Source organism: Malaclemys terrapin, chromosome 1 (assembly GCF_027887155.1).
Source record: "Malaclemys terrapin pileata isolate rMalTer1 chromosome 1, rMalTer1.hap1, whole genome shotgun sequence".
Taxonomy (NCBI): domain Eukaryota; kingdom Metazoa; phylum Chordata; order Testudines; family Emydidae; genus Malaclemys; species Malaclemys terrapin.
Genome location: NC_071505.1, coordinates 305,053,648 through 305,080,766, shown reverse-complemented (window position 1 = coordinate 305,080,766; position 27,119 = coordinate 305,053,648). Strand labels below are relative to the sequence as shown.

At 41.9% G+C, this 27,119-nt stretch overlaps 1 protein-coding gene across 8 annotated transcripts in view; it reads left to right on the top strand.

Moving 5' to 3' along the window:
* The window catches only part of FRY (FRY microtubule binding protein), a 422,104-nt gene that overhangs the window by 216,567 nt on the left and 178,418 nt on the right, over nucleotides 1–27,119 (top strand). For all 8 annotated transcript variants that reach the window (XM_054015341.1, XM_054015336.1, XM_054015335.1 and 5 more), the window contains exons 5-14: nucleotides 1,830–1,920; nucleotides 2,326–2,405; nucleotides 2,518–2,598; nucleotides 6,252–6,420; nucleotides 10,943–11,035; nucleotides 11,124–11,222; nucleotides 14,193–14,294; nucleotides 21,270–21,373; nucleotides 21,887–21,995; nucleotides 22,977–23,063. In XM_054015341.1, coding sequence (XP_053871316.1) covers nucleotides 1,830–1,920; nucleotides 2,326–2,405; nucleotides 2,518–2,598; nucleotides 6,252–6,420; nucleotides 10,943–11,035; nucleotides 11,124–11,222; nucleotides 14,193–14,294; nucleotides 21,270–21,373; nucleotides 21,887–21,995; nucleotides 22,977–23,063 — 1,015 coding nt within the window. The remainder of the gene's footprint in view (nucleotides 1–1,829; nucleotides 1,921–2,325; nucleotides 2,406–2,517; nucleotides 2,599–6,251; nucleotides 6,421–10,942; nucleotides 11,036–11,123; nucleotides 11,223–14,192; nucleotides 14,295–21,269; nucleotides 21,374–21,886; nucleotides 21,996–22,976; nucleotides 23,064–27,119) is intronic.

Sequence of the window (27,119 nt, the reverse complement as noted above, 5' to 3'; positions counted from 1 at the left end):
GCTAGCCCCCAGCTGGCCCCACCCCTCACCCGAGCATTTGCCCCCTTTCTCCCACCGGAGTCCCCCCACGGCCGCCAGCCCCTCCCTGACACAGCCCCAGGCAGGCAGTGCGCAGCCCCAGCCCCTGAGCACAGGGCGGGCGGCCTCCGAGCACAGAGCTGGTGAGCAGTGCGCAGCCCCCTGGCCCTGAGCAAAGGGCGGGCAGCCCCAGTGCCTTCAGCCCCTCCCCTCCAATGCTGGGCGGCGTGGCCCCGGTACCCGGAGCTCCCTAGCATCCTGGCCCCCCTAACCTGCCTGGGCTGGGGCCAAGCTGGAAAAGACAAGCAGGGCTTCGGGGAGGAGCATGGGCAGGGCCACACCAGGCTGTTTGGGTAGGCACAGCCTCCCCCAGCCTATGCGACGCACCGCCCATGCATGAATCAGTAACTGGTTGAAAGATAGGAAACAAAGGGTAGGATTAAATGGTCAGTTTTCAGAATGGAGAGAGGATTTCTTGTTCGGTTCATTCCCTCTGAAGCACCTGGCATTGGCCATTGTTGGAAGACAGGATACTGGGCTAGATGGACCATTGGTCTGACCCTGTATGGACAGTCTTACGTTCTTCTGTATTTATTTATGAAAAATCCTGCAAGGTCACCTCTGTAACTATAGGGCATTTAGATATTCATGTTTGGCTGCTAGGCCAGCGTGAAGATTTTCTATTCTTGGGAACTTGATTACAATTGAAGCAAAAATCAGTAGTGATTATAAAATATAATGTGTTGCTGTTGATATTACTAGGCTTTTTTCTTTCTTTTCTTTTAAGTTCTAATGCTATCTGACTGGAATATGAAAAGGATACTGAATTTCACCAGGCCAAACAAATCTTTTCTGAAAATAATCTTTAAAACATTGCCTGAGGCTCTTGCAAGTCTCATTTTCTTGTCACTGACTAAAAATTATTCATCAATATGATGTATATATATTTTTGATGCCCAAATTTTTAGTACAGAACATTAGTCAGTATGACACAGTAAACTATCATTCAACCCTAATTAAATGCAGATGCCAACATTTTCAAAATTGAGTGTGTAAAGTTAGCCAATTTAATACATATTTGGTCAATGGTCTTTGAGTTCAGCAGGATTTATTAGTACTCAGACCTCTGAAACCCAGGCCTCTGATTTAGGTGTCTAACTATGGATTTAGGTGCCTGACTTTAGGTACCCATGTTTAAAAAATGTATCTCAATGGGAGCTGCTGGATGTGCAGCACTCTAAACTGTCAAGCAAGTGCCTAAATCTGGATTTGGGAATTTAACTTCAGGCTCCTATTTTTGAAAATCTTGACCTAAAATCATTTTTGACTAATACGACACTCTGGTACTATTTCCACCTTCAAAACCATTGATAATGTAATAAACAGTGACATTGAGAGTGAGATTGAAATACAAAATCCACTCTGTAGATTTCAGTTCAGCATTACTCAATTAGAGCATAAAAAGAGAAAATGGAGTACCTGAGTGTTGAGGGAGAAAGAGCCAACATGGGTCTCTGGAGCTGGAAACAGAGAGAGAGGAAGTGAAGGGAGGGCATGTCGACTTCTGAAAATAGATGAATGTGACAGATCTGTACTTGTGCTATTTATCCTAGATTTTAAGAGACTGTCATTGTACTGCCTTTCATTTTTTAATTTAGGATTACAGGTTGAAAGCCTAGAACTAAAACCCAATTTATGATTATTTGTATATTATGTATGATTTGTATGATTATTTATAATTTATGCAGACCTATTATATAAAATAAGACACATGTCTCACTACTGTTTTATTTCTTTTTTTGATTTTGCAGTGATGAACAGCAGCGAGACTATCTAATGGAAAGAAGAGATTTAGCCATTGATTTTATTTTTTCTTTAGTATTAATAGAAGTTTTGAAACAGGTATGGGATCCTTAAAATAAATGATTCTTTAAGAAGTAAATGATTGTGAAGTTGTACAGTATTTCATCTCTCAGGCTAATTTTCAAATTATTATTAATTTATATTTATAACATAAATAGTCTAGCATAAAAATGGTTTCTAAACCAACTGTTTGTTTATTCTGTCCTCTCTTTCCACATATGGGAAACATCTTATTGAACTTAGTATTAATATGGACTTCATTTTGCCATATTTTTCAGAGATGACATATTTCTCTTCGTAATAAGCCGTCTTTATATTTTTAGCCCAGTTTTCAGCTAATATAATATTTATTCAGGGACGATATACAAAAATAATATTGGCATTGAAGTATGAAGCATAAACTTTAATATTCACATGCCAGTTATGTTTTATTTGTACTTTCAGATTCCACTTCATCCTGTCATAGACAGTTTGGTACATGATGTTATTAACTTGGCTTTCAAGCACTTTAAATATAAAGAAGGGTAAGGCTCTTTCCCACACAAAACACGAAAAGAATTGCTTGCTGAATTGTTTAATAAAATTGTACTAGTTAAAGCAGTGTGCTTTCTAACCATCTAATTTATTTCTTGCTAGGTACCTTGGTCCTAACACTGGAAATATGCACATTGTTGCAGATCTGTATGCAGAAGTAATAGGTGTGCTAGCACAAGCTAAGTAAGTATACTTAAATACATTGCCTATTGGAAATCAGAGAGATTTTAATTTTATTATTCTGGAAACATGGATATTTTGATATTCTTTATTTTATAGTTTAAAGAAACTGTAAATCATTTCACTTGAGCAGTCTGTTCTCCAAAATGTTCCATCGCATGGGAGCCTATGGAATCACAGAAGGTGCAGACTGGGCTTCTGCATCCAGTCAACCAATTCAAGCTAAATTCAACCAGACTACAACAGCTTTAGTTTTCATCACAGACGCTATCTGTGGAAAGCCTAAAGGGATGGAGGGACCTAATTTGAATGAGTTTTTCTACTATGTGCTATTCTTTCCCTAACTTGGCAAAGCTAAAAATGACCCATACTCAGTCATGGAAACATTTTTTTAAATGTTTACAATTATTGAAGTTTAGAACTAAATTTAAGTGGTGCATTTTTTGGAGATTATACTGATGTCACAAAGATAATTTTGGGACCTGCTGCTATTTTGTCAAAAAATGGTCAAAGTTATTTTTAGGTTGAAATGAACATGAATGAAGCAAAATATTGGTTAGTTTAACAACCTTAAAGTTGCAAGCGTTTTTTTTTCTCCTTTTCCATTCCCTTTTTTAACATATTATTTTCTTATATTGCTAGTTCTTTTATTTATCTTTTGTTTCTGTCCATTTTTTATATTGTTCTTTGTTAATATACGCTGTTATTAATTATATTAGAGTCGGGGGGGCTGTTTGTGGAAGCAGGCCACACACTTGTTAGTGTTTGCAAGACTGGGTTTTAAGTCATGACAAGAATAACAGAAAGAAATAATAACTCACAGAGACGTTGTGTGGGAGGTTAAAGAAAGTAAGCTCATATCATTGCTGAACACAGTAATAGCGATGTATAAAAGGTTATATAGTTTTGTTTTAAAAAGATACACAGGACTGTTGTGTACCAGTCTCCTTGAGGAAGTCAGTTTCTTTCCCCTGTGCCTCCTCATTCTTTCCCCTATCTAATTTCTGTGTTTAGTTTCTTGCCCACCTCTGTCCCTTTCACCTGTTTTCCATCTCTGAGTTTTCCCCTCCACAGTTTTTAATTTATGGTTCCAGTTCTGAATTCTGTTTAATAGTAAACAGAGCCATAAGCAGTTACTAGCACAACAATCAAAAAGAAGCATCTATCCTGCTTTTTTTAATTAAATTTTTTACCTCCTATTTTATTCATGGGATAATTGCGAATAGATCAAGATTTTTTGAGATTTTTCAAAATTATTCAATTACATTTTTTAGAAGTTTCATATACTCAATGGCTTGCTACGTGAAGTAACAAAATCCAAAATTAAAACTGAATTGCTTGCTTATGCTAGATCGCATAAGTCTCATGGTATTGTTTCCTATCACTGGTTTCCTAGTGTGAACTCTCACAGAAAGTACATTTTGAAGCTCACTTTGTACAAATATACAAGCCCAGAAGCTTAAAATTTGCTAAGCATCCATACTAGTAAAACTTGATTGCATAAATGTTTAAAGAAAGCAAACAGAAAAGGGGCATGGGCAGTATAAAGTACATTTGTTTAATAATTCAATATAATATTCATAGAAATATTCACCAGTAAGACATTCATCAGGAAATTAAAATTCCGTTAGTTAGTTAGTTAGTTAGTTAGTTAGTGAGCCAGGATTCCTGAATGATTACTGAATTACAAGGAAAACAGATGACATGAGAGTACATATGAAATAATTTGGTATCATTGGTGGATAAGTCATTGAACGGAACAAAGTGATCATGTGTAAATAAGAGGTGTTTTTGTGGAAACACAATAAAGCCTTGATCTTGCAGCTTCTTGTGCCTGGGCATACGGCTGCACTTGCATGGAGTCCTATGGAAACCAGTTGAGATCTCCACATTCATAAAAGTTCATCTACAAGAAAAAGTTGCAGAATCATTTTCTCATTTATATAGGTTTCTGACCTGAGTTTCCATAAAATTTTATTAATCTAATCACTATAGGCCTGATCCTGAAAATACCTGCACATACGTTTGTTTTACACATATTAGTAGTCCCATTGACTTCTTTGAGACTGCTCATACAACTACTCATGACTAAACTATTCATATGAGTATTCACATGATCCAATGTTTGCAGGTCAGGGCCTATATTAAGGAGTGTATTTTCAGCCTGATTTGTGCCATTTTAACTGCATTAACATTGGTGGTGTTAATGTGTTTTAAATAATTGTTTAAAAGATTCTACCTACATTATTATCTATATTCAATTTTTTAAAATGTTTATTCTGCAGTAGCAAATTGAAATAGATGAAAAAGTATTATGTCTGAACAACAGATTTGAGGGAATTATTATATCATATATCTCTTGTTTACTATGTGAAATCATTCTAAGTTGAATCTCAATAGAAAGTTAGAGTGGATGAGCTACCAATATAGAATTAAAAATTGTAACCTTTATCATAGTAGATTTCTGTTCCATGCCTTTGGATGACAATGAGTAATTGAAATGTCCTTGGGCACAGTACACTGTAAAGTTGCAGTTTCCCAATGTATGTCAAATAATACCACCACCTTCTAAAATATATTAGTATAGTGGTTGCCATTAAAAAAGTCAGCATTTACCATCAGTTACTTACTACCCTGTGGTATCTGAGAAACCACAGTATTTTCTTACACTTGGAATAGAAATTATCTCTGGTACCTAAGATACAATGACAAGTTTCAGAGTAACAGCCGTGTTAGTCTGTATCCGCAAAAAGAAGAACAGGAGTACTTGTGGCACCTTAGAGACTAACAAATTTATTAGAGCATAAGCTTTCGTGGACTACAGCCCACTTCTTCGGATATGCATCCGAAGAAGTGGGCTGTAGTCCACGAAAGCTTATGCTCTAATAAATTTGTTAGTCTCTAAGGTGCCACAAGTACTCCTGTTCTTCTTTTTAAGATACAATGGTGTTGTAACAACTATCAAGAAAACCTGAAGGCTAGCACAACCTATCTGAATATTTTTCTGGTTATCATTTGAACATTTTCCTTTGAAAACTTGACACATGCAATAAAACTGTCTTTTATCCTGGATTTTCAAAAAAGTATGAAGAATTATTTTATAGTAGAGTTAGCTTATGTATAAAAAGAAGCACAGTGAATTAAAATTAGGAAAGTTCATTAGATGCAGTAATGGGATAGGTCTAAGATCAGGCAATAAGATTTTCTCTCATTCTCCAAGCTTGTGGGAACTGGGAGCGCTATGGAAACAGTACACTCAGCCTTTGGGAGGAAGGGGAGCATTTTGCATTGCTCTCAATCCATCCATCCTGTCGATCTCTCTTTAATGTTTACAGGCACTAAGGGAGTTATGTTCAGCCATCTTTGGCCATAAAGATGTGGCAACTTAATGAAGAGGTTTTGAAGAGGGAACTATTGGGAAAATGGGAATGAGAGAGAGAAGCATCCCAGAGGACAGTGCGCACACACACACACATACCCTAAATAAAAAAAACACATCTAGTAAGATATATTAAAACTCAAATAACTATTAATAATAGAATAAAAGAGATATAATAATATATCTCTTTTATTGTTTCTCTTCTAGGTACCTAACAATACATGTCAAATCTTACTACCAGTCTATTGTTTTGTAACTAACCAGTGTGATTTCACAGATTTCCTGCTGTGAAGAAGAAATTCATGGCAGAATTAAAAGAGCTGCGGCATAAAGAGCAAAGCCCCTATGTGGTTCAAAGCATTATCAGTCTAATAATGGGGATGAAATTCTTTCGCATTAAGATGTATCCCGTGGAGGACTTTGAAGCCTCTCTTCAGTTTATGCAGGTAATATTCTCTGATGTAGACTACACTTGGGCTGTCTTAAACAGTTTAATATATACTTGATCATAAGCCGGTTCGTTTATAAGCCGACCTTCCCAAGATGGATAAGTAAAAATGGAAAATTTTTATAACCCATTCATAAGCCGACCCTATAATTCAGGAGTCAGGATAAGCCGCTGGTGGGCCGAAATGGTTTGTTTACCTCGAACGTCCGCAGGCACGGAGGTAAACCTAAATAAAGTGTCCTGGCGCGCCAGCTGCTTACCCTGCTGGGCTGGGACAGCAACTGGTGGGGAAATTTTTTGTGGGGGAGAAGCTGGGAGTCAGGGGAGTAACCCCTGTGACCACCCCCCACATGACCCCACCCCTAGCCCGGGACCCCCACACTCTTCCCATCCCATTCTTTCCCACCTTATCTGGGGAGGGCCAGGGGAGGATGTCTCTGGCCTGGCTGGAGCTGCTCTGGCAGGCTGGGCAGTGCGGCCGCAGCCTGCTCCTGCAGGCCAGACCAGGTGGCGCTGCCGCAGCATGTTCCAGCAGGCTGGGCCGGGTGGCACGGCTGCAGCACGCTCTGGCAGGCCAGGTGGCACAGCCACAGCCTGCGCTTGGGGGTGGGGCTGAGCAGCATGGCTGCAGCCTGCCAGCCCTAGAGCTGCAGCTGCTTCGGAGCCTGGGGGGAGAGCAGCGTGGCCAGAAGCAGAGAGACTCTGGCCCCGCCTCGTCCCTTCTGGCTCTGCTGGCTGTGCTGCCTCTCCTTGCTCCCTCTGTTGGGGGGAGGGGCTGTGTCCCACCTCTCCCTCTCTATACTCGTACATAAGCCGACCCCCTTCTCTGGTGCTTTCCTTTTTTACTAAAAAAATTCGGCTTATGAACGAGTATATACGGTATATCATGCTGTAAAAGGCAGGGAAAATCATATTAGAACTTTGAAAAAATCCTCATTTTTTGGTCCTTAATGCACAAAGGTCACTATTCCTAAAAGATTAGCTTACATGTGGGTATCTTTATTCTTTTTCCCTCTGGGCATTTTGTGTGACAGATGGACACATTGGCAGTCGCCATTAATTTTTTTTTTTAATCCTATTAAAAATACATGCTTTTTTACTGGTCTGTGTATAGAGACTAGCTGAGTGAAGATTTCTCAGAGATAAAAATCAATATACCCTATGGTAATGTCCTACAGTAAATATTTGAAAAATTAATACAAATATATTTTTTGTTTTCTATAAAACCTAAATAGCAACTGCATAAGTTTTATTTTGGCAAAATGCTTTATATCATATTTAGCAACATAGAAACAATCTCTTTTTCCTCTTTTCTTTGGAGCAACCCGCCCACAGTCCATATTGGTTATGTTTCCATGTGTGCAGCCACATTCATGAATACTGACATAATTTCATATCAGTTACACAGAGGTGTCATGTTGCACAATTTTGTGTGTGTGAAATGTACATTGGTGGTATGAATAAATGGTAATGTTTTCTGATAGTATGGTACTATTGCGGCCCATTCTTGCTCCCTTTGAAGGCAATGGCAAAATTTCCATTTAGTGGAAGCAAGATTCAAATTGAATCTATCTAGATTTTTGTACTGTAGTCATCACCATACTATTTGAGTGCCAAACTCACCATCACGCACAGAATATAAATGTATTATAATAGGTGTTAAAAGTATGTATTAAAATCAGCCATACTTGATGTGTTTTATAATTCAGCTTGCACTTTACACATATATTTACAGTATAATAATTATAAACTACAGGCTATATTGAAATTGGTTTACACGCCCAGGCAAGGGAGGAAAAGATAGTGAGAACTGTCCTTGTATGCTATATAGGCTGTGTGCTAACTAAGGCAGGGAGACGCACTGTCCCAGATACCCTTTTATGTGGCTATGGAAAAAGTGCTAACTGCAGAATTGTCAGGATGGGGTGAATTTATAAAGGGCCTTCACCAACTCATTGGATGTGCTGATGACCTGGCTATTGTAGGAGATAAAAGGAAAACCCTTATAAGGCCTGTATTTTATATGGATGAGAGACCTGGCCTCTTGCTAAAAAGAAAGAAAAGCAACTAACAACCTTCAAAAATAAAGTCTTGATATGAGTTTTGGGGGTATTAAGGGAGAATGATGTATAGAGCAGATCTAATAGGGAACTGTTGGAAGTCTACGAAGAGCCAACTACAGTAACTCCTCTCTTAACATTGTAGTAATGTTCCTGAAAAATGCTACTTTAAGCAAAACGATGTTAAGCTAATCATAGAATCATAGAATATCAGGGTTGGAAGGGACCTCAGGAGGTCATCTAGTCCAACCCCCTGCTCAAAGGAAGACCAATTCCCAACTAAATCTTCCCAGCCAGGGCTTTGTCAAGCCTGACCTTAAAAACCTCTAAGGAAGGAGATTCCACCACCTCCCCAGGTAACCCATTCCAGTGCTTCACCACCCTGCTAGTGAAAAAGTATTTCCTAATATCTAACCTAAACCTCCCCCACTGCAACTTGAGACCGTTACTCCTTGTTCTGTCATCCGCTACCACTGAGAGCAGTCTAGATCCATCCTCTTTGGATCCCCCTTTCAGGTAGTTGAAAGCAGCTATCAAATCCCCCCTCATTCTTCTCTTCTGCAGACTAAACAATCTCAGTTCCCTCAGCCTCTCCTGGACACAGTACTCTAGATGAGTCCTCACCAATGTTGAATAGAGGGGAATGATCACATCCCTCGATCTGCTGGCAATGCCCCTACTTATACAGCCCAAAATGCCCAAAATGCTGTTAGACTTCTTGGCAACAAGGGCACATTGTTGACTCATATCCAGCTTCTCGTCCACTGTAACTAACCCTTAGGTCCTTTTCTTTAGAACTGCTGCCTAGCCATTCAGTCCCTAGTCTGTAGCAGTGCATGGGATTCTTCCGTCCTAAGTGCAGAACTCTGCACTTGTCCTTGTTGAACCTCATCAGGTTTCTTTTGGTCCAATCCTCTAATATGTCTAATCCAATTTCCCCGTAAGAATTAATGCAAATGCGGGGGTAGGGGTGGGTTCCAGGGATTTTTTTTTTCGCCAGACAAAAGACATTATATACATATACAGTATAAGTTATAAATAATTTTAAACAAACAATTTAATACTGTACTCCCCAATGATGATTGTGAAGCTTGGTTGAGGCAGGGGCATAGCGGGGTCAGGACGCGGGGCCTTGCCCCGCTCCACCCACCAGACATTCCAGCTGGGGAGTGGGGTCGGGGCGTGGGGGCTTGCCCCATTCCGCCCGGCGCTCCAGCCGGGGAGCAGGGTCCGGGGCTTGCCCACTCCTCGGCTGGAATGCCGGGTGGGTGGAGTGGGGTAGCCATTGCATCCCGACCCCGCTCCCCAGCTGGATGCCGGGCGGGCGGAGTGGGGCGAGACAAATAACCTTATATTGGAACATTGCGTGATCTTAAATGAGTATGTTCTCGAATAGATCAGCAACCTAATAACGAAACAATGTTAACAGGGACGACTTTAAATGAGGAGTTACTGTATAGTAAATGTAGTGAAATCTCAACAACTCCAGTGGGCAGGGCATGTACTTAGGACAGCAGAAGCCGGACCAGCTAAGCCTTTCTTGGAGGGACATCCATATGGTGTCTAACCATCGAAGAAGAAGATGGAGGGATAATGTTGATCAAGACCTGAGAGCTCTTAATGTGAATTATCATCAATGGGGAAAAAATGCTCTTCACAGGAAGGGATGGAGGAAAATTGTGAGGGTGGCCAAGGACCTGTATTGTCTATAGACCCAGGGAGGAGGAAGAGTATCTGTCTGGGCCTTGGGCCAAGATATGCAGGAGTAACTGGAGCTAGATGCCTGTTTACTCCGTTTCCAGAGCAGTTGAAGAGAGAGGAGTGTGGAATGGGCACATCCTTGGCTCCTTCCTCTCCACTCACTGACCAATACAGCTATGGGGATGGGGGAAGTAGTTTATTGCGGGTATAGCCCCATAATAAATTACTACCCTCCACAGTGAAGAGCTCCATTCTGAGCCACAATTCATGCCCTCGCAATTACTGTGTCCTTGAAACATAATCTAACCCAAAATATTTAGGGCAGGATTGTCCCTTGGTTCACGCACCCACTTGGTGGAGTAAAGAGACAAAAGGGGATTCCATATTCCCTTCTGTGGGCTATGTTCCAGATGGATCTGAATGCAGGGCTGTTACTACTGCTCCCACAGAGAGGCTAGGCAGGGATGGGGATTGTGGGAAGCCTTGCATTTGGCCCCCCAATTAACCAGCCTGCACAAGCTAAAGCAAATGGAGAGTCATGGACAGAGCCACAATTCCCTGCTGATCTGTTGCTGGGACTATGCACTGCCTCATACCTAGGGCAGATTGTGAATGTGGAACCTAAATCTTAATTGACATATAAAATGTTCTTTGCAGTTTAAGGGAAAAAAAGCTATCACATATGCTTTTAGCAAACATTGAGATGTTTTTATTCCACCTGATGTGCAATCTTTTTTCTTCTCTTTAATTGTCTGCCAGGAATGTGCACATTATTTCCTTGAAGTGAAGGACAAAGATATCAAGCATGCATTAGCAGGACTGTTCGTTGAAATTCTTGTACCTGTAGCTGCTGTGAGTTTTATTTATTTGCATGATTTTTTCAAGTTAGATACGAAAGTCAATGTATGAAAAACAGTGTTAACATTAAATCTCTTTTCAGGCTGTTAAAAATGAAGTGAATGTCCCCTGTCTGAGGAACTTTGTTGAAAGCCTGTATGACACAACACTTGAGCTTTCTTCTCGAAAGAAGCACTCACTGGTAAGTAATCCTGAGAAGCTGAAGCTAAAATTCTTCATCAGAAGTCTCTCTAGGCAAGATTCTCAAAGGGCTTGCAGAATTGTTGCGAAACCATTTATCTGCATCTGGCTCAATGTACAATTAATTACTATTTCAAAAGTATATGTTATATCCACATCTATTTTAGTCTGAATCCTCTAGGTGTTTTCAGATCCTGCAATTATGATTATAAAATGGTCAGTACCTGTTGTGTCTGACCATTAGCACAGAGGAAAAACTTAACAGAGAGTGCATTGCCTGTCAAGTGAGAACTAATGGGACATGTGGGAACAGCTCTTTCAAAACGGTTAAGTAATGTTTTGCAGGAACAAACCAATATATAACAGCCTTTTAAAACAACAGTGCCTTTTTACACAGCATGTCGGCTAAGAAGCTCTCTATTTCATATTTTCTTGAGAGATTAACAGTGGCATAACAGTGTATAGTTGAATTGGATTAAATGGAGCACTGAGTCAGGTGGATGCTGGCTGCCTTAAGCATTCTATCTTTCCAGCTGGGTCAGTACACCTCAGCACTGCGGCCTCTGTTAATCCATTTTGAAGTCTTTGGCCTTTTAAGAAAAGAAAGTTATTTTCATTGGTCCTTTCTTATTTATGTACAAGTCAAAAGGAACTCCCTGTCCCCCACTATCTCACTGAGTGTTGGGAAGTAATGCTATCTGATTTCATTGATGGACTCGTACAGGCACACTTGTGACTGCTTCTGTCATTACTCCAGCCAGTTCCAGAAGGGAGTCAAAATACTTCTTTCTGGGTGAAATTCTGCCTCCATTGAAGTTAGTGGGAGTTTTGCCATTGGCTTCAATGGAGCCAAGATTTCTCCCTTTAGGCACATGCGTAGCCAACTCTGTTGCGGATGCAGACACACTGATAACACTGTTGAAACTACAGCAAACTAAGGATCCAATTCTTCAATCCTTATGCTGAGTAGAACTTTCCCAAACAAATAACCTCATTGAAGATAATGGGGCTTCTCACTAGAGTAAATGGCACTCAGTTTGAGTAAGGGATAGAGTTGGGGCCTTTCTGTGAGATTTCTCACATACAGGTACCACATAATGAAAAGTAATGAAATAGAATAGACTCCTGAGATGATCTATTAGAAAAGCAAACATTGCAAAGAAGAGAATGGTAAGCAGCTAGCAGTGATAGCAGTAGCTGCAGATATTTCCAGGGGAAGGACTATTGGCCTCTTTAAACAAGAATACATGCTACTTTAAATTTTAGGGGGTGAGCTTTTGCTATGAGAATTATGTTTTGGGGATTATTAGTCATTGTTCAGTCAATATCCATTTAACCTATCTTGTCCTGTAGGCAGGGCCGTCCCTAGTAGGGTGTGGGACCCAAGACATAGGTGCCAAGTTTCTAATCTGCTGGGGGGTGCTCCCCTCTGGCTCCGCCCAGGCCCCGCCCCCACTCCACCCCTTCCCCCAAGACCCCATCCCCACTCTGCTTCTTCCCACCCCATCTCCACCCGCGGCCTGCCTCTTCCCTGCCTAGTTCCACCCCCTCCCCCAAGTGCGCTGCGCCCTCACTTCCCTCCACTCCCAGCACCTCTAGGTGGTAGGCGCTGAGAGGGAGGAGAGGTACTGATCAGCGGAACCCGCTGATGGGCAGGAGGCGTTGGGGAGAGGGGGAGATTCTAGTAGGGGGGCTCCTCCTCCGCTCCCCCCCCCCCACTGGCCTGCCTGCTGCTAGCTGCTCGCCTCCCCGCTTGTCTCCTCACCCCTCCTGCCTCATCTCCCCGCTTGCCTCCTCATGATTTTATAGAAGCGTGGGGGGTCCTGGGACCCGGGGCAGTCACCCCTATTTGCCGTACCCAAGGGACGGCTCTGCCTGCATGGGGCTGTTCATCTGCCAAATACATGATGTTTATCAGTCTGGTGAGGAAGCCTTTTGTGAGGAAGCTTTAATTCTCCTCTGGCTACTACATTTCTGTGTTTTGATGTAGAATGCTAAAAAGTTATATGTATTTGGTTTTATGTGTCAGTGAACTTGGAGTTAAACTAGCTATGGACAATCTGTGCCCTAGGTTGAGAGAAACAGGATTTGGATTTTACAGTGAGGTTTACATTTAGGGGCAAGCCTTAGGCTGAAATTTTAGGGTTAATTTTAAGAGTCTGTTGTGTTTATGGTGCAGAAAGTTGCCTCCTCTTTGGTCATTGTTTTTTAAAGGCCTGACCTGGCTGCATTTAAAGAAGAACTGACCCAGAGGAGGAGCTTGGAACAGCAGGTCACTGTCAAAATCAATATATTTATTCCTGACTTTTAGTCTAATATTTTAGCTTAACAATAGCAATACAAATGTCAAACGCTGGTCAGAACAGATTTGGGAAAAGAACCCCGCACACAGTGTTTGGTTTTCTATCCTTTGTCTTGCCTGTTTTTACAGTCTGCGTAACTACCCTACAAGATTAAACCTCCAGAAGGCTTATGTTTTGACCATCATTTAAACCATGTGCCCCTGGGATCTGACAGTTCTTCAAATAAATAACCATGGATTTTGAGGGGAGTTAGGTCTTCTGTAAACAACAAACAATGGACTATGGGAATTCTAATGCTGAGTATGGCACACACAATAATTCCCCAGCTACTATATTTCTTAGTTAACTGACACAGAAATTAGTCCTATGATGCTGCAAAATTTTGGCCCATCTTTAGGATTTATGAACAGTGCTACACTTAAGCATTTGATTGTTTTTGGTGCAAATGTAACTCTAAATTTGTACAAAGTAATCCATACAAATTCATAACAGCTTTAGAGAAACATTCCTTCTAAATTATGTTATTGAACAATGTGTTTATGTTGGCTGGTGCATATAGCATAACACAGGGTATCTAGGACTCTAAATGTACAATGGTTCTAGTGTTAAATTAGTTTGATGTTTTGTTGACATACAAATAATCCTGTATCATCTTTCTTTCTATTTAGGCTTTGTATCCTTTGGTAACATGCCTGCTTTGTGTCAGTCAGAAGCAATTCTTTTTAAACAGATGGCATATTTTCCTCAACAACTGCCTATCCAATCTCAAAGTTAGTATCTTACTTTCTTTTTTAATACTTTGCTAGCTCCACTGTACGTAGCCTGGGTCGTCTTTAGTTTTACGTGATTTAGCTAGATAGTTTGTTCTCAAACTTTTGTAGTGGTGACCCTTTTCACATAGCAAGCCTCTGAATGCGACCCTCCTGATAAATTAAAAGCACTTTTTTTTGTATATTTAACACCATTATAAATGCTGGTGGCAAAATGGGATTTGGGGTGGAGGCTGACAGCTCGAGACCCCCCCATGTAATAACCTCGTGACCCCCTGAGGGATCCCAACTCCCAGTTTGAGAACCCCTGAGCTAGATTATTGATGATAGCAGAATCTATCAGTAATTTTATTTCATAGCAATGTTTTTATAATTTAACAATACAGGATTTTGTCAATGAAAACAAATATTCCTATACCTAGTTTGAATTTCTCATATCTTTATTAATGGAGAGTGGCTTGAACCAAACAACCCAAATATTGCATATGCATGTGAGGACAGACTAAATTGTTGGTAAAAGTTGGCCAGGAATGGAATGGAAGAAGAAAATTGCCAAATGTTACCTTTGAACCTTTTACTTCATTCAGTCAGGGGTTCTTAAACTGGAGCACTTGCTGCTGGCCTGAGGAAAGCTGGCTGGTCACGTGGTACTGATTCTCCTTGTTTCAATCTGAAAGTCTCATTAAAGAAACTAAAACTAAATTAAAACGTTTGTGGTACTACTGTTTCTGTCCACCTAAACAATTGATGTTCTTCCCAAAGACTGATACATGGTTTACTAATTATTATCACAGCCATTTTCATCCAGTCCTTAATGAACTAAGAAATATTAAAAAATTCACCTCATGTGAATGTATGATATGTGTTTCTTTAAAAGATGCTTTTTCTCTGGTGTGCACACCCTGTGATGCTATTTGGTGTACAGTAAAATTAAGATCTTTTGTTGAATAGTGAAGGAAATGTCAGATGTGAAACTTACATCATCACTTATTGATTTAAAGAAGGAGAGGAAGGATGGTCTTGTAGTTAGGACTTGTTCCAAAGCCTATTACATTCAGTGAGAGTCATTCCACTGACTTCAAAGTGCTCTGATCAGGCTTTCAGTCTTTCTCTGCCTCAATACTATTACCTGTAAATACCTTATCTCACAAGCCTTGTGAGGGCAAATTCATTCATATATGTGAAGTGCTCAGATACTATGATTGTGGAGGCTATACTAGAATCTAGGCAGATAAATAAAAGTTAAAGTGTCTACAATAAGCACTCCAACTCTTTTTGAGAATGAACTTTGCTGTTTAATATTTGTGCTGTAGTATGTTTGATCTTAAAACACTTCATTACTGAGTGGTAATTCCATATGTACACAAAGTAGTATGTAGAGGTAACTACTGAACAATGAAATTGAGATATGTTGCGTGTTTGGAGGCTTTTTAAGCATTGAGAAGATGTTTCTGCAGTATGTTGAACTGTCCTCTCAATGCGTCTGATGAAGTGGGTATTCACCCACGAAAGCTTATGCTCCAATATGTCTGTTAGTCTATAAGGTGCCACAGGACTCTTTGTCGCTTTTTACAGATCCTGACTAATACGGCTATCCCTCTGATACTTGTCCTCTCAATAGGTTGCCAGAATCCATGGTTTGTCCAGCAAAAAAGACTATTGATACAGTTTGCTGAATTGGGACAAGAATTTACGTTATGTAACTGTAAACATTTCCTAACAAGTGAGGAATGTAATCTATGGGGTAGTTTCCAAAAGGAAGTGGCAGTCCTATTATTTTGGATCATTTTAAAGTTGCACTGGACAAAGTGATAATTCCTTATTAAATATTCTCTATCTTCCTTCGGTTGGACAAGGGAGGTTAGACAAGGTGACCTAAAAGATCTTTTCCATATCTAGTTTCTGTTGTTTTATGAATATTTCATGTACTGTTTTGCTGACTGAGGTTCCTGGTTTTTTAACTAATTGCAGTATTGCTTTGGTGTCAAATGGTAGTTTTGAAATGGAATAGTTAATAATCAAATGAAAAATAATTTGTCATTTAAGTGTTAATTCGATACAGATACAGATTTTTATATTCGATTGTATATTAATTTTAGTTTTTAAAAAGTGATGTGGCTCAACAGCACTGCCATTAATTTTTGTGACTTGCTTTTATAGAATTTATGAAATTCGGCTGTAGTTATTTAGTTCAGTGCGTTTAAATCATTCTGACATTTGTAAATGTTTTAAATGTCTTTTTTAAGTGACTGTGGCTTGAGTAATGTTAAAATTAAATATGTTGTTTATGCTAATACATGACGCTCTTGCATCTGAAGAAGTGAGGTTCTTACCCACGAAAGCTTATGCTCCCAATACTTCTGTTAGTCTTAAAGGTGCCACAGGACCCTCTGTTGCTCTACATTAGCAAAGCTTTCCTTTCATGCTCACTTATACTGCACGGTAACTTGAAAAGCTGCTTGGTCAAAGTTCAGGCACATAAATCATCAGAAGAGGGAGGGAGTCAGGTGGGGAAATGAAAGCATTTCTGTGTTCTAAACAGTAAGATAGGGTAGCGTTTAGAAAGTTTTCGGAAGGCTTTACTTTATACCACAGGGTTAGCCAACCTATGGCACACGTGCCAAAGGCGGCACGCGAGCTGATTTTCAGTGGCACTCACACTGCCCGGGTCCTGGCCACCGGTCCGGGGGACTCTGCATTTTAATTTAATTTTAAATGAATCTTCTTAAACATTTTAAAAACCTTGTTTACTTTAAGTACAACAATAGTTTAGTTATAGACTTATAGAAAGAGACCTTCTAAAAAAGTTAAAATGTATGACTGGCACACGAAACCTTAAATTAGAGTGAATAAATGAGGACTCAGCACACCACTTCTGAAAGGTTGCCGACCCCTGTTATACCACCTTAAACTTCTCTAAGCTAATCAATTTTTGGATGGTTAGCAAGCATTCCAGAAACAAAGGTTTTTATGTGGGGTTTTTTTGTGGGGCCTTTTAAAAACCTAATACATAGGCATAGTTTGGGAGGACATGGTGGGGCATTGCTCCCCAAACTGCAAGCCCCGTCAGGCGTGGAATTTGCTTCTCCCCTCCCCCTCCCACCCACTTAGCCCTGTTAGCCTGGCTGGAGTAACTTCCTGAACTACGCCTGTGACCTCATATGATGGATATTATTATTTGCTTTGCATAGATATGAACCTGTGATGTACTTTACAGTATTACAGATTTATCCCAACCTTCCAGAATAAAATCTCATCTGCTCCTTGGCAAAACTCCCATTGACTTCTATATGGCCAAGACATCACCCTGGGAGAAATAGATACAGTATATGATTGTCAGGAAACTTGGACACTTTCAGGCCAGAGGGGCAAAAGTTCCAGAGTCAAGGGCCATCACTGAGAATACCCTGTCCCAGGCTAGGGACTATTAAGTAAACTCAGGCATCCCAGCTGATCTCATCAGCTAAGGTAGAATGAAGTTAAAGCTGAAAAGAAGAGACGAAGCAATGGAACTGCCCATGAATAAATCCCAGATGACCACTGCAAACATTTGGATGTATTAGGGCAAAATTATAGAGGAATCTCAGAGTAATACAAATTCTGCCCTTATATTAAAAGGCAATCAAGTGGGCCAGCTGTACATGTCACTGTAATTGCAGGGCAGAATCTCTCAGGGTATGCCAAAACCGTGCACCAACAGGTGTCCCATGCTGCTGCTCTAAAAGAAGCAACATGTTTCTCTGGTTAGCATGTGCCGCTAGCGGGGGTTGGGGTGGACAGATTCCATAGCTGGCATATCACGACACCTCTGGAATGTGGTACATCAACTAATGCAGTTACAGGTCTCCTCATAGCCATCGGTGGAGTGCGAGTTAGAGATACTTGGTCTTATGGCCAGCAGCTCTGCACTGCTCAGTAGCACAAAACAAACAGTAAGTTGCTCTAAGGACATAGGTGAGAGATTCCCCTGATGGATCATTATCTGGAAGTAGAGTAAATCCAGCGTAGCCAGCTGTATGTTTTTATTCTCTCCTCCTCCCCTCTGGCACAGAAGGAACTGTAGGACAAACTGCAAGTATTAAGGGTCTACATACTTAACTTTGAGAATGGTGAGTAGTACAACAGAGGTCAATAAAAATTACTCATTTGCCTACATGTTTTGCTGGATCAAGGCCAAAATTATGTTAGATGCTGAAAAGTGACTAAGGCCTGGTCTACACTGCGGGGTGCGGGGGAGATTGCTCTAAGTTACGCAACTTCAGCTACATGAATAATGTAGCTGAAGTCAACATACTTAGATCTACTTATCGCGGTGTCTTCACTGTGGTAAGTTAACAGCTGACGCTCTCCCATCAACTCTGCCTGTGTCTCTCGCCCTGGTGGAGTACCGGAGTCGACGGGAGAGCGCTCAGCAGTCAATTTATCGCATCTAGACTAGATGCAATAAACCGACCCCCGCTGGATCGATCACTGCCCGTCAATCCGGCGGGTAATGTAGACAAGCCCTTAGTCACCTTCTTCCTCCCTTTTTCTGTCCAAACATAGCCTGGCCAGGCCCAGGGACCAGGCCCTCCCCTGGTTGAAGCACAACCCTGTTTCTTTCCAATTCTGTTATTTAAGAAAGTCATTCCTAGGAGCTCCTCCAAAACTGTCTCACAGCTGGGAGGCTGTTCAATATTACTGAAGACAGCTATTCAGATTACGGATGTAGAGGAGCTGTTTTATTTTAAAATGTGATTTGCTAATGATAATATAAAGTGTAGATGCCTGTATCTCTACACTTTTAATCTGCAAGTAACCCAATACAAAAATAATTTGCTTTGTGTCTTCTGTAATATATTTGAAAACATGTTACCATTTATAACCTGATAAAATTCAGAGCCTACAACTCCACTCAGTCCTACTTCAACCAATCGCTGATGGTTCCCAGCATCGGAGTGGTGCTCTTTTAAGACTTCCGAAAGCATGCTCTACACCTCGTCCCTCTCAGATTTTGGAAGGCAGTTCAGATTCTTAAACCTTGGGTCAAGTGCTGTAGCTATTTTTAGAATCTCACGTTGGTACCTTCTTTGCGTTTTGTCAGATCTGCAGTAATAGTGTTCGTAAATCAAACAACATGTGCTGGGTCATCATCCGAGACTGCTATAACATGAAATATATGGCAGAATGCGGGTAAAACAGAGCAAGGGACATACAATTCTCCCCAAAGGAGTTCAGTCACAAATTTAATTAACGCATTATGTTTTTTAACGAACATCATCAGCATGGAAGCATGTCCTCCGGAATGGTGGCTGAAGTATGAAGGGGCACACTAATGTTTAGCATATCTGGCACGTAAATACCTTGCAAAGCTGACTACAAAAGTGCCATGCGTCTCATTTCAGGTGACATTGTAGATAAGAAGCAGGCAGCAGTATCTCCCGTAAATGTAAACAAGCTTGTTTGTCTTAGCGATTGGCTAAAAAAGAAGTAGGACTGAGTGGACTTGTATACTCTAAAGTTTTACATTGTTTTGTTTTTGAGTGCAGTTATGTAACCAAAAAAAATTTACATTTGTAAATTATACTTTCATGATAAAGATTGCACTACAGTACTTGTATGAGGTACATTGAAAAATACTATTTCTTTTATCTATCATTTTTACAGTGCAAATATTTGTAATAAAAAATAATATAAAATGAGCACTGTACGCTTTGTATTCTGTGTTGTAAGAAAATCGATATGTTTGAAAATGTAGAAAAACATCCAAAAATATTTAATAAATTTCAATTGGTATTCTATTGTTTAACAGTGCGATTTAATCGCAATTAACTTTTTTAATCGCAGTTAATTTTTTTTGAGTTAATTGTGAGTTAACTGCGATTAATCGACAGTCCTAATTCAAACCATTTCAGATAATATTTGTACAACATGTTGACTATGTAAAGTGCTTTATGAATACTAAATATACCTGTTATAATTTCAGAGTTCAAGTTAAGTATTAATTTCAAGTAATATTCAATGTGGATTTTTATTAGTAATAATGATAAAGCTTGAAAATATAATCAAACCTAGTATTTCTCATAATTTATGTGCCTTTGCTAACAGCCACTTCTGGTTTGGTCCTAATACAAATACTATACTAGTCTGCAGACTTTGAGGGTAGCTCAAGGGAGGGACCAGTAGATTGGCAATTAAATGGACCAATGACTAGGAGCCATCTGTAGAAGACAGAGAGGGATCTGTGACCATTATTTCAGCCCAAAGGCTGTGTGATAGAAGCACATGGTGGACAGAATCTCAGTTAGGTACCTAAAGGCTAAAACAACTGAGCAGCACACTAGATGAAGGGGAAACAAGAGACTTTACTGGTTCAAACTCTTTTGAAAAAAACCAACACAGATGTTGTTCTCAGCCTCAAATGTTACCCAGTCCAACTGGTCATTCTATCTAAGTTTAAATGTTGTCATTTTTAAATGTGTGTAGTATATAATAAATTTATTGGGTATATGCTTAATATCAGTGCATAAAAATGGAATAAGATTTGTATTAAAAAACATCCGACAGCTTAATTGAAGATGAAATTTTTGTCTAGATTTTAATAGGATTGGTTTCCATAGTGATTCTGAATTGCACTGTATCTCATCTGTTTTATGCTAACACAGGCACTTAGGATGTCTGAATTCTTTAATAGTATTTTAAAAGATGGGTCATTTAGAAATAAGTTTTAAACAAATTTTAAGATTAAATACTGTACAATGATGATTTTATATGTTTTTCTGTGTGCCAGTACTATATTTGGGCATCAAGTAGCTGTGTGTTTCCACATCTTTTTGTGATGCTCAGTACCAAAGCTATAAATCTTGGCATGCACTAAGAGTGGATATGCTGCCCAAACTTCCTTTATAGATTGTGCTCCAAGAAAAAATTAGAAGGATTTGTAGAGTTAAGACTTAACTGGCTGAAATCTACTATTTGCTTGTGTTTTTCTTCTAGAACAAGGACCCCAAAATGGCTCGAGTTGCACTGGAGTCTCTGTACAGACTACTGTGGGTTTACATGATTAGAATTAAATGTGAAAGCAATACATCTACCCAGAGGTAAAGTTTTGCAGTTGTAATTGTAACCAGGCCCCTTTGCTGTGGATGTTTCCATTGTAGAAGTCCAGTGGCTCCACTGTGTGTCCTTGACCTAGAAGAGATTCTGCTGTCAAATGTGCACAATAAAATGTTCCTTTTTGTGACATTTAACAATTTTTCTCCTGCTTTTTGCAATTACTATACCAAAAGCTTTTGCTTTTGGAAGAGCCGGAATATAGACAGACTCACTTTTTGCTTCTGGAAATAGTGGAACTAGAAAGAGAAGTGTGTTATTGGCAGGATTGCGGATGCTTGCAGCACAATAACAAAATAGCAATAGCTCAGTCAAATGTAGAAACAAAGAAACAGAGCAAGGTACTATTGTACCTTTTAATTTGGAAAAGCCTTTCCATACTTGAGGCTTTCTAAATGAGATTTCCAGACAGAATTTGGGATAATTAAACAAGAAGATACATCTGCCACTCATCTGCAAGGAATGGAACTGTGCTGATGCTTGCTTTTTTCTTTTCTTAGTCGACTTATAACCATTGTCACAACGCTATTCCCAAAAGGGTCCCGTGGTGTGGTGCCAAGGGATATGCCTCTAAACATCTTTGTGAAAATTATACAGTTCATTGCACAGGTATGGAAAAGAACTGTGTCCAAGTAATGAATAATTTATTTTCCTAATAAATTATTAATGGAAGAATAAACTCGGTATTGTGTCACTTTATTTATCCCTCACTATTGATAGCCTTCTCCTAGGCAATGGTAAATTGTGGGTGTGGATTAGGCTAGAAATGATAGTGAAGTCACACTGGTGTAGAACAAGGGAAAGTGACTGGATCAGGTCCAGTAATGCCATTTTAATGCACCAGGGACTGACACACAAAATGTTATGTGGTATTAATGGGAGTTTACCACATAAATTCTGCACTCATCAATGGAAGGCTAGTCTCCTCTGTGGCTCCAGTTCAGCAAACCATCCCCATTTAGCCAGAGCCGCACAGAGGGGGGGGCAAGTGGGGCAATTTACCCCGGGCCCCACAGGGGCCCCCACAAGAATGTAGTATTCTATAGTATTGCAAATTTTTTTTATGGAAGGGGCCCCCAAAATTGCTTTGCCCCAGGCCCCCTGAATCCTCTGGGCAGCCCTGCATTTAGCAAAACACTTACATGTGTGCTTAAAATTAAGCCCTCGCTTAAATACTTTGCTAAATGGGGATGCACTTAAGCATATACTTAAATGTTTCACTGAATTTTAGATGCTTTGCATCTGTGAATAGACTTTTGTTTTATAAAATAGCACATTAGTACTACAATTGCTCAAGTGAAATTTAAATAATTAAAAAAGAGACTTTTAAAGTCACTCATTTAGGTACCTAAATTAAATGGCCAGATTTTCAAAAGTGCTCAATACTCAGCAACTTCTATTTAGATAGGAGTTGGAATAGGAGCTGAGCTCTACTGAAAGTCTGGAACAAGTTGTGGGTGCTGTGCACTTTTGAAAATCTGATCCTAAATAAATTTAAATAAATCCTGATGACATCCTGCTTCAATATTTCTATTGCCTTTAACAAAAGAAGCAATTTCATATGATTTGTAACAATTTTTTCCATTTTAGGAACGTTTAGATTTTGCAATGAAAGAAATTATCTTTGACTTTCTTTGTGTTGGAAAACCAGCAAAAGCTTTCAGTCTCAATCCAGAGGTATGACATATATGCACACTTTTTATGAAATATGTATTTATTGCATTATGTTCAGCTTCAATTTTGATTGCTCAGAATAATTTATATTCTTCTTCACGCGCTTGTTCATGTCAATTCCAATCAGGTGTGCGCGTGCTATGCACGACAGCCGGAAGATTTTTCCCCTGGCAGTATCCATAGAGTCGTCCTGGGCACCCCCTGGAGTCGCGCCTACATGGCGCCCAATATAGCGCCCTGCCAACCCAACCATCCCTCAGTTCCTTCTTACTGCCAGTGATGGCTGGAACGTCCCTTGCTCTTACTTCTGCAAGCGCCTCTAGAAGTGTCCCACTGTCATTTCTATACAGTTAGATTCTTAGTTAGTAGTATTAGCAGTGTAAGTAGTTTCTCTAAGTTTCCGTTGCAGGGTTCCTCCTACTCCCTCCCCTTCCCCCCTCTCCCCCCGTTTCGTCCCTCAGCACCAGGGTATGCCTCGGTCGCCGGGATTCAAACCGATGAAGTCTGTGGGGTAAATTGATGCCAAGGAGCTACTCGTACACTTCTTGTTTGACATGCCCTGATGAGAGTCACCAAAGGGACAAGTGCTGCATTTGCAAAGGGTTTCAGCCGAGGAACCTTAAGGATCGTGAGCAGAGACTTAGAATTGTTCTCATGGAGGCAGCATTCCGTCCGACCCAGAGTCGGCGGAGCCCGTGCCGAGTGCCTCCTCTGTGCGCAGCGCACTGGCACCGACAGCATGCAAGCCGGTACCAAGGAAGGAGGCTAAGGACTCCTGACACCGGGTGCCAAGTATAAGACTTTTGGTAGCCACCGGTCTTCATCCACGGTGCTCCAAAAGAAAAAGAGGCAGGAGAGAGGGCGCTCTCCCCATCCTAAGCCTTAGAAACCAGTGACAGGGAGGCCTCAGCCCATCCAGCCTACGTTGGGCCCAGCACTTCTCAGGGGGGTCCAGTCAAGTCAGGCCCACTACCATTCTCCGGACTGTCATGGCCGGAATATTCAACTCCCCTCCTCTGCAGAGACTTTTGAGGTGGCACAGGACCTTTTTCACTTCACAGCACTGCCTGCTCCAAGGTGGGATGAGGCACTGGTCATAACCCGGCCACCTATCCCATCTAGGGGCAAGCCGGAGATGATGTTGCACTGCTCCCCATCTCGACAACGCCACTCCCTGGTGCCGGCTGCCCACATGGGGGGACTGCACCAATCCCCAGGGGCCCGACACTGCTCGTCGGCACGACCCATTACCGCTCCTCTGTGGTCTTCCATTTTGGAGACCTCGGAGTCTGAGGCAGAGTCCTATTAGTCAGATAGGTCCAGCAGCAGGAGGTCTAGATCTTGGCAACACCACCAGCCTCCTCTAGCGCCGTGGCCACCTCAATGGCAACCACCAGCTCAGTGGCTCTTTTGGACTCCCTGGGCCTATCATCAAGCCCAGTGTCAGAGCCAGGCATTGAGATCCAGGTCGGCGTTGGTCATGTTGGCATCCTTCACCCCCACACAGCAGCTGGCACCAGAGACGCCACCGATACCTCTGCCTGCCGCTCATTCCTCCACCCTGGCACCGGCAAGCACCATGGCACCGACGACCATCTCGGCACTGTCCTCCTCGGCACTGGGAACTGCGACACCAGCGTTATAGCAGCCCAATGGACAACGTGACCGTCTTGGGGCTGAGGGCAGTGACCAAGGCCATGTGCTGGTGCTCTCGGCCTCCTCCTCCCCAGATGAGGCTGTTGTGGGCACGTCAATGGACTCCGCCTTGGAAGATAGCAGGGTCCTGCAACAGTTGTTGTGCAAGGTGGCCCAGAACCTGGGGATTCAGGCAGAGGAGCTGGTAGAAGATGCTGTTCCCAGGGTGGATATCCTCACCCCCTCTGGTCCCTCGCACATTGCGCTGCCACTCATCAGAACTATAACTGAGACCATAATAACTTTGTGGCAGACGCCGGCCTCTTTGCCCCCTACAGCGAAGAGAAAAGAGAGATGCAATTTCATCCCCTCAAGGGGATATGAGCATCTCTATTCCCACCCTCCACCCAACTCTTTGGTGGTGGATGCTGCAAACTAAAGGGAGCGTCAGGGGTTTCAGGGACCCTCCCCTAAAAATCAGGAGGTGAAAAAGTTGGACTTGTTCGGGAGAAAAGTCTACTCCACCAGTGGTTTGGAGCTCTGCATTTTAAACCAACAGGCCATCATTCGTCGGTACTCCTTTAACACCTGTAGAGCAATGGACAAGTTTGCCAAGCTATTGCCACCAGACTCCCGCTCCAAATTTAATGCCTTGGTGGAGGAAGACAAACTCATTTCTAGGCCTCCTTGCAGGCGTGCCGACACAGCAGCCCAAACCATGGCTACAGAGATGGCCATGAGAAGGTCCTCTTGGCTCAAGGTCTCTGGGCTTCCTTACAAAGTCCAAGAGACCATCCAAGACCTACCCTTTGAAAGTCAGGCCCTTTTCTCTGAAAAGACAGACAGGATACTGCACAGTTTAAAAGACTCAAGAGCCACCCTCAAGTACCTGGGCATACACATCCCCACTACACAGTGCAGGCACTTCAGGCTGCAGCCTCCTCAGCAGTTTTACCAACAAAACCGACAGGTTGGTTCCTGGAGGAGGAATCGGGGTGACAGGAAAAGGCCACACCCATCCTCAAGTCAGAGCTCTGGCCAACCCAAGCCATCTTTGAGCCCCAAACTAGCCTTTTGAAGGTGTGGTCGAGGACCGCACACCAGGTCAAGAACCGGATCTACCCCGCCTTACCTTTTTGTCTTGACTGTCCCCCTTCTACCGTGCATGGTCCTGTATCACTTTGGACTGCTGGGTGGTCCGCACAGCAAAGAGGGGATACTCCATTCAATTCTGTGCCCTCCTGCCCTTCCACCCCCCTTCCCAGTCCCTCTTCAGGGACCCTTCTCACAAGCAACTCCTTATACAGGAGGTGCACTCACTCCTTCCACTGGGGCAGTGGAAGAGGTTCCTCAGGAGCAGAAGGGTAAGGGTTTCTATTCCCGGTATTTCCTAATACCAAAAGCCAAAGGTGGGCTCAAGCCCATCCTAGACCTGCGAGAACTCAACAAGTTCATGAAGGAGCTCAAGTTCCATGTGGTCTCTTTGGCCTCCATCATCCCATCATTAGATCCAGGAGACTGGTATGCTGCCCTCGACTTGAAGGACACGTACTTTCACATAGCAATAACTCCGTCCCACAGAAAATACCTCAGGATTGTGGTGAGCAGCACCCACTACCATTTCACAGTCCTCCCTTTCAGCCTGTCAGCAGCACCTCACATGTTCACTAAGTGCATGGCAGTCATGGCCGCGTTTCTGCGCAGGTGGCAGGTACAGGTGTTCCCATACCTTGATAACTGGCTCATCAAGAGCCGCACCAAATCTCAAATGGAGGCACAAGTCGACTTCATAAGAACAACATTTGACAAACTGGGCCTCCTTCTGAACGAGGGGAAATCAACGCTCTCCCCGTTTCAGAAGATAGAGTTAGGGGAAGTACTGGAGTTGACACAAGCCAGGGCATACCTCCTGGAAGCAAGGTTTCGGTCCCTCAGCGACATCATAAGAGGTCTCAGGCAGTTCCCCACCACCACAGCAAGGAATTGCCTGAAATTTCTAGGACACGCGGCCGCTTGTACCTTTGTGGTGCAACACACCGGGCTCAGACTTCGGCCTCTCCAATTGTGGCTAACCTCGGTGTATCGGCCGGCTCGGGACAGTTTGGACAGGGTTGTAACTCTACCTCGCTCATCCTCGATGCCCTCCAGTGGTGGCTTGACCCACAGGTAGTATGTGTGGGAGCCCATACTACCGGCCCTCAGCCGTCTCTCTTCCTAGTGACAGATGCGTCAGTTATGGACTGGGGAGCACATTTGGGAGACCTCAGAACACAAGGCCTCTGGTCTCAGGTGGCACTCATTCTCCACATCAGAGAGCTGAGAGCAGTACTCCTGGTGTGTCAGACTTTCCGAGCCCACTTAACAGGGAGATGTGTATCAGTTATGACAGACAACACCACGGTGATGTTCTATATCAACAAGTTG